Source organism: Nicotiana tabacum, chromosome 1, assembly GCF_000715075.1.
Source record: "Nicotiana tabacum cultivar K326 chromosome 1, ASM71507v2, whole genome shotgun sequence".
Lineage (NCBI taxonomy): Eukaryota > Viridiplantae > Streptophyta > Magnoliopsida > Solanales > Solanaceae > Nicotiana > Nicotiana tabacum.
The window spans coordinates 180,892,833-180,903,679 of NC_134080.1; the positions used below are offsets into that span (position 1 = coordinate 180,892,833).

General features: G+C 34.9%; 1 protein-coding gene and 1 long non-coding RNA gene across 3 annotated transcripts; one reads left to right on the forward strand and one right to left on the reverse strand.

Moving 5' to 3' along the window:
- Positions 1-4,328: 4,328 nt before the first annotated feature.
- On the reverse strand, positions 4,329-5,694 carry LOC142161884 (uncharacterized). 2 transcript variants are annotated; one of them, XR_012693597.1, is made up of 3 exons: positions 5,537-5,694; positions 4,873-5,002; positions 4,329-4,721 (listed from the first exon to the last, which is right to left on the reverse strand). It is a non-coding gene; the product is annotated as an uncharacterized LOC142161884 (long non-coding RNA). The 2 variants fall into 2 exon arrangements; XR_012693593.1 differs by having other exon boundaries at positions 5,252-5,694.
- A 3,035-nt stretch (positions 5,695-8,729) lies between these two features.
- LOC142164315 (uncharacterized) lies at positions 8,730-9,575 on the forward strand. The gene is made up of 2 exons (XM_075222258.1): positions 8,730-8,873; positions 8,925-9,575. The coding sequence occupies exons 1-2, from the start codon at positions 8,730-8,732 to the stop codon at positions 9,573-9,575; spliced, it is 795 nt and encodes a 264-aa protein (XP_075078359.1).
- Positions 9,576-10,847: the final 1,272 nt, after the last annotated feature.

Genomic DNA, 10,847 nt, shown 5'->3' on the forward strand with positions numbered 1-10,847 from the left:
TACCGCTTTCATTTATTGCTTTAATACTTGTTCTTCATTTATTTCTTGATGTTGGCCAAAAAGAGCCTCCTTTAATTATATCCTAACTGTTAGCCCTTTCCTGATTATCTCCGATAGCTCGAGCCCGAGCCCAGGCATCTATCTCGAGGCCCTTCATCGGTCAGTCCGAGGCTCGGACAACAAGCCCCTCAATTTTATCACAACTCTATTCTAGCTCGTGTTTTATCTTTTATCTGCATATATCTAGCATCAATCGTTCTAATAACTAACATAAAAATAGATCACGTATTTTTAGAGTCATATCAACAAATTTAATTGTTATTACAATTTTCACGGTAAACATTCTATACAGCTAACCATAAGGAGCTTCTCTAAGAATAAAGAGCACCGAAACTGTAATTGAAATACCTGACGCCTGCTACACATTTGAATACCTCTTTTCTGAAAATTTGGTTGAGTCAGACAACCATCATGAGTCAGTCTCAACAGAAGCATGCCACTTCATATGGCACAATGGATCCCAAGATAATATTCCCCGGCCAAATGGAAAAACTGTCAGCTGCTAAGACCAAAAATTTGCAGCAAGATTACACTAAAAAATTATCATTTTCCTGCTCATTCCCAACCAAATAATTGTCATTTCCATTCTAAAGTGACACCAGAACATATTCTTTTTATATACCCATTAGAAAGATGGTTTGCATAAATATTTCCACTGACCTAAATATCAATTGAAAGGAATAGAAAAACGATAAAATTAATTATCTTTACCATATGTTAAAATGGATACTTAAAACGTATAGAGTGCAAGCTTTCTATTAATAAGAATCGAGACAAAACAATATTACTAGTTGTAGCATTATCAATAGGTAGAAAACCATGAAAGAATTATTCATATTCATTATCTTTTCTGAAAAAGCGAAATTTAAATGTTATATATTACTCAACTGTAAGGGAATCTAAGCACAAATTATTTACTTTGTTTGAAGGAACTTATAATTGAAGCTATACTATATTTTAAAGTCTAAACAAATGATGATTTGCATTATTTAAGGGAATGAAGTACGACCACAGAAAGATTGTATAATTAGTTAGAGAAGCCATGCTGTAAATAATGTATAGTTTAAAAATGGGAAAAGGGCCAAAATTGTACCCCTACTATTGAAAATTATCCACGTTAATATTCCGTTCTACTTTCCGACTAAAATAATACCCGCCGTTATTAAAGTAGGAGTATTTGTACCTAAATCTAACGGATCTCCTACATGGTAACCGGGTCCCCCGTAATAATGTGCCAACCAGTCAATATATTGCCAACTAGATTTTTTTAACATGCCCCATATAATAACCCGCCCCATTTTATAATAATTCCCCCTAAAAACAATACCAACCCGATCAAAACCTTTCACCTTCATTTCCAGAAAAATCTCTCACCTTCTCTCTTCACTGTAAAAATTGTCTTCATCGTCTTCATCGTGGATGCATACGAAGGTACCTATTTCCTTGTTAAATTTAGTAAATTGTCATTTCTTTGGTTTGTTTTTGGTATGAACGGAAGCATATCGTTGCATTTAGTTTTGATTTTTTGTTTCTTTGACTAGGGTTTTGACTGATTCGTGTAGATATGTATTTTTTTAGTTAGGAGGTGTGTCTGATTTTGGTTGTTTTTGTTTGCATGTGGTCTGTTCATACTAAATTTATTTTCCTTTTTTGGTCTTTATTACTGGTGGTTTAGGGTTTGTATTTTGTATTGGAATCATCCCTATCTGGTATTTTCTTTTTGTTCTGGTTTAGGGTTTTAATTTTTGTGGTCCTACATATATGGTATTTTATAGAAAATGGGTCCCCTTTGTGTTGGATCTGTTTCTTTGATGCTCTTATTTTAGGTGTTTGGTCCCCTATTTCTTATACAATTGTGTTGAGTTAAGAGACAAGTGGGTCAGATTTTTATTTTTTTTGTTTTTGTTTTTGTTTTGTTTATATACTTAATCCCACATCATCTCTTTGTTTTGTCTTCATGTGTGGCAACCCACTATTTTTTTTTTATGTATCTTTGTATTCACTTTATGCCTTTATTCTATCCTCCACTTTATCAGCATATTATATAGGTTGTAATGTTACTTTTTTGTTAATTTTTTCCCTTTCTTATTCTGTAGCTTATATGCAATGGTCTTATTGGATCTAATCTTTCATTATGGTGGTGATTGGATATATAATCCACAAGTCTTATACTCAAGGAAGCTTGTGCACACTATTAAAATTTTTATCTCTGACCAATTGTCTTATATCTATTTAGTAATTGAATTTACTTCTAAGTTGGGGTTTATTGGAGTTCTACAAGTAATTGTGAATGGGCCTAGTGGTAGATATTATGAAATAGAAAGTGATGAACGTGTTAGGACTCTACTGTCTTTGATTAGTGATCAGTTTAATATTATTGACTTATTTGTTGTAGATGAGTGTGAGTTAAGTATTAATGTTCATAATATAGTCCAGCACATTGAGTCAAACATAATAGAACTTGATGCTGCTACTGACTTTAGTTCAGATGACAGTGAAGAACATGGTTGTCAGTCTTCTGATTCTTCAGATAATTCTGACAGTGAATCTGATTCATTAGAACTACTGCATACACAAAAAGAGAGAAAGATATCTGATAAATTGACTGAGTATAAGGAGTTACACAAGTCCATCACATTCAAAGACATTCCAGAAGCTAGAAAATTCATCAACCTGTATTCTCTTGCTAATGGTTATGGGTTAAAACAACTTAAGAGTTGCCCCCAAAAGCTTAGGCACAAATGTTTAGATGAAGACTGCCCCTTTGTCTGTCATATTTCCAAAGACTCTAAAGATCCTGGTGTTAAATTCAAGACATTAAAGGAAGAACATAAGTGTAATACTGCATATGATAACCATAGGGTGAATGCAAAAACTATAGCTGCTTACTTTAAGAGAGGGCTTCAAGATAATCCTAAGATTAAAATTAAGGAGATGATGGCAAGTGTAAAAGCTGCATTTAACATCAATGTTAGTCATTCAAAGTGTAAGAGAGCCAAGAGAATGATATTGGAGAAAATGGAGGGTAGTTTTGCAGATAAGTACAACAAGCTTGAGGCTTATGCTAATGAATTAAGGTCTAGTAATCCAGGAACAGATGTGGTGATTAATATTTCAAAGGATGCACTTAGTGAAGGTAAAAGAAGATTCCTAAGAATGTACATCTGTTTTCATGCATTGAAAATTGGGTTTAAGAGTGGGTTGAGACCATTCATTGGCTTGGATGGAACCTTTTTGAAAGGAAAATGCAAGGGTCAATTACTAGTAGCTGTTGCTCAAGACTCCATGAGGCACTTTTATCCCTTAGCTTGGGTTGTTGTTGATAAAGAGACCAAAGTGACATGGAGTTAGTTCTTAAGGCTGCTACAACATTCATTGGACCTCAAAATGGGAGAAGGGATCACATTTTGAATTTAGCATCTTCAAGTTTGTTCATGGCTTCCATGTCAATTATTTTTTCTCTCAACTTGTGTCTTTCAATCGTAACAGGATTCAAAGACGACTCCAGGTCTCTTATTTCAAGCTGGGAACCATCCGTGGATATTTCATCTTCCCATTCAAAATAACCACATGAATTATTCTGCCAAAGAAACATTTAAAAGATTCAATTTTTTTTCAAATCAAACCAGCTAGAAAGATTATAGAGATTAGACAAATTCACATCGACACATTACCTTAGGGCATGCACATTTGTAAAATTTCCTACCGGGGTTAGAGGGAGTGGTTGATGTGAAATGGTTGGCAGTAATACCACATCGACACCTTCTCTGAGAAGAAGTACTGCTCTGCGACATTGATGAAGATGAGAGAGGATAGAGTCGAGCAAAGGAGAAGAAACCCTATTTTTATTCGACTGGTATTGTTTTTAAGGGGAATTATTATAAAATGGGGCGGGTTATTATATGGGGCGGGTTAAAAAAGTCTAGTTGGCAATATATTGACTGGTTGGCACATTATTACGGGGGACCCGGTTGCCACGTAGGAGATCCGCTAGATTTAGGTACAAATTCTCCTACTTTAATAACGGCAGGTATTATTTTAGCCGGAAAGTAGAACAGAGTATTAACGTGGATAATTTTCAATAGTACGGGTACAATTTTGGTCCTTTGCACTTTAATAATCAAGCAAAAAGCAAAGCACTTTAGGTCCTTGACGCCTCATCTAAGTACATGAAATGGTGAACATTTGAAACTAAAAAGGACACACACAAAGACACATCAGTACATTGTTTATATCACCTAGTAACATTAGATATATTTTTCCCAAGGTCCATCTGTCAATAATTTGATAACTAGCAGCATGTAGATTTCTCTAGATCTTTTTACAAATAAAGCTCCTTTTTGTTAAATATAATTATAATTTCAAGCACATCTCGAGTAAAGGATACACTGACATTTTTAACTGTCATACCTATAGTTGCCAAAACATCTCTCAAATGTACGATATTTGTGTATCAGAAGTGCTGGGGCTGTAAAATGAAGATTTTATATTGTCAAAATCACCAAAGGAAAAAATGTAATAGAAAATTGTTCAGTTGTTTCAGGCATATCTTCAAACACCTTGTGTGCATCAAAGTTCTCCCCGTTTAATATGTTCTTTTCCAGATGGTAATTCAATTTGCTTAGTGTTGTTGTAGTTTGTGCACCTGAGGAGAAAATTCCCTGCAATAGCGTTTGAACAAATAACCACATGCATTAAGAATTAACTCAAAGAAACTTCAATAAAGCACAAATGCGTAAAGAACTTTATAGGCAAATGAAGATGCTAAATGAATAGTCAGTAAAAAATAGAATCAAAGGCTTATAAGCTCACCAAGAAAGAATAGAGAAATTTTTTAGCAAGACTCAGAAATATTCTACTTCATCCATTTTCAGGATTCTTGATTATAACTCGCTGATGCATGTGATTTTGGAGTATATTGTATGGTGTACCCATAGATGGTCTTCATGTACACTGCAAAACTGGAGGATTATTAAACAACACAAGCGAACAAACCAAAGTTGAATACCGGAAAAAAATAGATAACGAAATGGAAAATGAAAGACACAATGAAATGTCGAAGATGAAATACTCACCAGAACACCACAAATTCAACGGAGAAGATCACCGAAAACAGAAACGGATCAAGTTAGAAATAAAGTAACAAAAAGAAAAAGAGAAAGGCAGAAGGAAAATAAAGATAAGGACTAACTTCAAACACCTACTCCCTTCTTCCGGCATGTATTGTGGGACGAGATGTGATCTAGACTACTCTGTGCAAGACTACTCTGAGCAATTGAGAGGGGGTTTTAGTAGTAAAAAATACACGTGTTTTACAAAATGCAGTACACACGTTCATCTTTTATGAACATAAATAGGTCCAATTACGATTATGATATATGTTATACCTTGTTCATAGCATGCACATTATTTTCAGACTTGTTCGATGAGGTATGACGGAGGGGCGAGTCAATAATCTTGCTGGGTCTAGGCTTACCTTTGTTGTTGTTTCAATGTTGTGCAGATCTTTCCACCAGCATTGTTGTTGGACACTCCTGATCTCATTTGAGGCGTTTAGAGGTTCTAGTTGAGGTGCGCTAACCGCATTCAGATCGTGGTGGCACGTTTATTCTATCCATCTTCTTTCTTTCTATTATATTATTATGGGATTGTATTCCTAGACTCTTGTATTAATATTTATATTACATGCTCCTTGATTAGTTTGTAGGAGGTGAATTCCGAGATTTGGATAGTTTTGGGATTCGAGTCATTAACTTATTATTATTGATGTAATTCTGTATCGGTTAGATTATTGATTGGTTGATTATAGGGATTGTTGGGATGCATTTGTTATAGGGAAATTTTTGCTGAAATTTTTATTGATATTTAGTACTTGTCTAAGATAAATATTGATTTGCTTGGAGTGGGTAGTTTCTCGCTAAGTTTCAAGGGGGGATTTGCATCTATACCCGTTTTTTGGGTCACGTTTTAACTTGTGTCCGCTTTACAAAACAAATTGCAAGCGTACCCACTTTTTCGCATAACTTCAGCATACGGGGCTGAAGTAGCAAAGACAATCACGCAAAACTTCAGCATTCTAGTAGACGGGCCTAAAGTAGCAAGTGTGCTGAACCAAGTGTGCTGAAGTTTTGTTTGTAATTGCTGAACTTAAGCATAGTAGCTGAAGTTTTGTTCTCTATTTGCTGAAGTTTTTGTTTGTAATTGCTGAACTTAAGCATAGCAGCTGAAGTTTTGTTCTATATTTGCTGAAATTTTTGTTTGTAATTGCACTAAATAAGTTGAAGTTTTTTTGTCCTGTATTCATTAGTTTTGTCATTAAGTTTTTTCAAAAACTTTAGCAGAAGATGCTGAAGTTATTTAGTTCATTTATAAAAACTTCAACACTAAATAAGCTGAAGTTTTTTTGTCCTGAATAAGCTTTTTCAAAAACTTCAGCAGAAGATGAACTTATTTAGTTCATTTGTAAAAACCTCAGCACTAAAAGCTGAAGTTTCTGCTTACTTTCTTCTTATGGCTTAAGCTCTTTCTTTTAGACACGGAAAACAATTGCAACTGAAAGTTGCTTCAGTTCCTTAGCCCTATTACATGTGGAAGTCACTTTACCAAGCAAATTTTGCATGGCTAATTTTCTGAGTAAAAACTTGTCAAGACAGTTTTGTTGGGACTATCTGCATTTGATTTACATCCAAAATGATAATCGTAAAATGGGAACCTAGCTCTAATTAAAGACGCCTAATTAGGTAGAGTTTTTTTTGGTCAGCAAAATGCACATCAAATAATAACAAAATCGACAAACGAAGATGGGAGTGTAGAATCCCAGGAAAAGAAACCATTTCTAAATTTTCATTAACAAATTGCAGCACTTCTCTCAACATGTACAACTTCAGAAGAAGAAGAAAAAGCAACTGTATATAAGAAACTTTGAAAAATTATACAGTTGCTTTAGTAGCACCAAGAGCAGTAGAAGAAAGAAGAAGAGGAAGAAAAAGAAGAAGAAAACGAAGGAGAAGAAGGAGGAGAAGAAAGGGGACTGAAGTTGTTTAAAAAGCAGGTACAAGTAAAAACTTTTTAAAAAAATGGCTATAGGTTAAATGGGGGCGACCAAATAGGGCGCCCCGTGCAATTTTTACAGTTTCAATCACGACCTTTGAAATTGGGCCGTGATAACTTTCGATCTTATCATTGAAATCTAGGCACGATCTAGCTCACGCGATCCATGTTGGTTCAGCTGGTCCCATTGCTCTTTGTCTAGTTAACCATTGACATTGTTTGCCCATACTCGATTGACTCATTATGGTAAAACCTTCATATGACTTGGTCAGCATCTGTAAAATAGTTCATTTTTTTGGAAAAATTGATCATGATCCACGCAGGCATGGGAGACTTAAGCCGGCTCTCACCTAAATTGTATACGATCAAAATCAGGTATGCCCAATTTCGTTGGTGATAGATATGATTTTAATGATGAAAATAATATATTCGTTTTTTGTATAGGAAATCATGGATAGCATTCAAGATTGAAGGAATCAATTATAGAAGATCAAGGAACTCATGGATAGCATTCAAGATTGAAGGAATCAATCAGAGAAAATCAAGAAAAGCATCCAAGATTAAAGGAATCAATGATAGTGTCCAATACTGACGGAATCAATTAAGGCTAGACTGAAGGAATCAAATTAATCTAGAGTATCGAAGATTTTGCAAGATAATCAAACAAGTATACTAAATCTGGAAGGATCAAGATTCAAGGAAGTATAGCCGGTGCTATCAAGTCATATATAAGGGAAGTCATTAAATCCCTCTCGTCAAGTCAAAGTCGTTGCTGAATAACCTTATTCTTGGAAAGAATCAATATTTTTCTAAGGATCAAATCTCTTGGGTTGGCAAATCTCTTCAGAAATCAAGCCTCTCTCAAAGTATTTAAACTCGTCTCTATACCTTAGCACATATACTTTGATCAAACCAAATACCCTCTCTTTGTTCTACTACAAATAAATATTACAGCTCTACTAGATCAGCTGTGTAACAAGTTAGAGAAGAAAGAGAGAACAACACTGGTGAGGCATTGCATCAAAGAGAAATGAGTGGCATAGCAACTGAGCTATCGGTGTAGATCACACTATTTACTGTGTACTCGATAAACTCATTCACTGAAAGAGAACTCCCTTTCAACCTAAGGAGACTGAACTAAGATTCACATTGAATCCGAACTAGTATAAAAATTTCGGCGTCTTTAATTCCTGCATTTAATATTTGCATCTTAAATTCTGTCCTTACTATTATTAAGTTATTACATCTAGTCGACTAATTAGAAAAATAATCAATTGGTAGCGATTAATTTTTAAAAATAAACAATTCACCCCCCTTCTTGTACTTTCAATTGGTATCAAAGCAAGGCTCACATTTTTCTTTTGCTTAATAACTTGTGAGAAAAGATCATGGCTAATCAAGTTACTATAGGAGCACTCTTCCATGAAGGAACTTCACAAGTGAGGCCACCATACTTCAATGGGCAACATTTCTCTCACTAGAAAGTGCATATGGAAATATATGCAAAGGCTTATGATGTTAAAGTCTGGAGAGTTATAAAAGAGGGGAACTATCCTCTGTCGGCTGCCGCTTAACCACTTGCTGATTCCGAAGATATAAATTCATATACAGATGAGCAAATGACAGTTGTACAAGTCAACAATAAGGCAAAAAATTTGCTCTACAATGCTATAAGTGGTGAAGAGTATGAGAAAATCTCTAGTTGTGATATAGCCAAAGAGATGTGGGATAAACTGGAAGTTACATATGAAGGAACCAGCAAAGTAAAGGAAACATATATCAACATGTTGGTTCATGATTATGAACTCTTTTAGATGAAAGAAAGAGAATCTATTGAAGAGATGTTTGCCAGATTCATCAAAATCATTAGCGATCTAACAGCTTTTGGCAAACCATACTCAAGTGGTAATCAAGTTAGAAAGATTCTTAGAAGCCTACCCACTACTTGGCAGATCAAAGTAGTCACACTTGAATCACAGGATCTGAATAAGCTATTATTTGATGAACTTCGAGGAGAACTCATAGCTTTCAAGAAAACACATCTCAAGAAAACTAACCAAAAAGAAAAGAAGAAAACAGTTGCATTCAAGGCCACAACTGAAATAGCAGAAAATGATATTGATGGTACTCCTGAAGCTCTTCAAGAAGAAATTTCCATGGTGTCAAGAAATAGGGATGGTTTAATGAGAAGATTTAGGAATGCGAAAAGAGGAAGGATGCCACCTAGGCGATCCAGGCAATATTATGAACAAGATAAAAATAATGGAAAATGCTATGAGTGTGGAAGATTTGGACATGTTCATGATGAGTGTCCAGATCTAAAAAGAAAAATCTCCAGAGGCTGCAACAAATACAAATCATTTGGAAGCTGGAGTGATGAAGACAATCCAGAACACGAAGAAATAGCAAATCTTTGCTTCATGACAATTCTGAAAAACGATATGAACAAACTTTTAGGATGCTAGACAGATGAGGACACCTCAGACGATGAATGCAAAAATGATAATAAGAACTGTTTCATGGCACGAGGTGAAACAAACGAGGTAAGATCTTATAACTATGAAAGGTGTAATGAATTGTAGGATATTTTTTATCTTACTTTGAAAGAGTCTCAAAAAATGATGAATGAGCTAAAGAGACTCAACAAAGAAGTAAAAGACTGAAACTCAAGCATGAAGTATGTGAAATAAAAAAAAAGTACTTCAAGATGAGTTTAAGAAATTGCAAATGCAACTCAATGGCATGCGCAAATCCACCCGTCATAGTTCTGTCAGGTCAAACCAGGAAACTTACAAGTCAACTGAAGAAGGACCAGCCAGAACAGAGTCCACTAGTACTAACACTAATGAAAGATCTAAAAATGGATCAGGAGTTACGTGTTACTACTGTAACAAAAGTGGACATAGATATTCCTTTTGTCAATTTCGTAAATCAAATATTTCAGGATGGATTTGGAAACCCAAAACAACTATGAGTCTAGTAATACTAACCAACCAGGACCCAAGCAAGCTTGGGTACCTAAAAGAAAGTAATCACCATGTCTTGCAGGAACACCACACGAGGAGTCGCAAAGGAAAATAGTACTTAGATAGTGCATGTTCCAGCCACATGACAGGTTATAAAAACATATTTAAGGAAGTTACAAAAATAGATGGAGGAAGCATTAAGTTTGGCGATGATTCAAAAAGAAAAATAGTTGGTACCAGAACAGTCCCTTTCAATAACAACTGTAATATCACTGAGGTTTATCTCGTTGATGGACTTAACTACAATCTTCTGAGTATAAGTTAGCTATGCGACTCAGGGTATGAGGTAAAATTCAAGAAAACAGGTTGTGCTATTGAAGATGGGACATGTAAAATAATCCTCCCAGGTAAAAGGTATGGAAATATTTACATTCTTGATGGATTTGAAAATTTAGATGGTCATATCTGTTTAATATCCATATCTGATGATCCTTGGTTATGGCATAAGAAACTTGGTCATGCAAGCATGCATTTGATAGAAAAGCTTTCTAAGCATGAGTTAGTTATTGGTTTGCCCAAACTAAATTTCTCTAGAAATCATATATGTATGGATGCTTGTCAAATTGGAAAACAAACTAGAAATTCTTTCAAAAATAAGGATATTGTATCTACCTCTAAGCCTTTGCAATTGCTTCATATGGATTTATTTAGGCCTACTAGAACTGCTAGCATATGAGGGAAACGATATGCTTTTGTTATTGTTGATGATTA

Excerpts from the sequence above, each read along its gene's own strand:
- LOC142164315 (XM_075222258.1), top strand. The coding sequence starts at position 8,730 with ATGACAGTTGTACAAGTCAACAATAAGGCAAAAAATTTGCTCTACAAT. Across the intron at positions 8,874-8,924 it reads CATATGAAGGAACCAGCAAA|ATGAAAGAAAGAGAATCTAT; the intron begins GTAAAGGAAACA and ends GAACTCTTTTAG.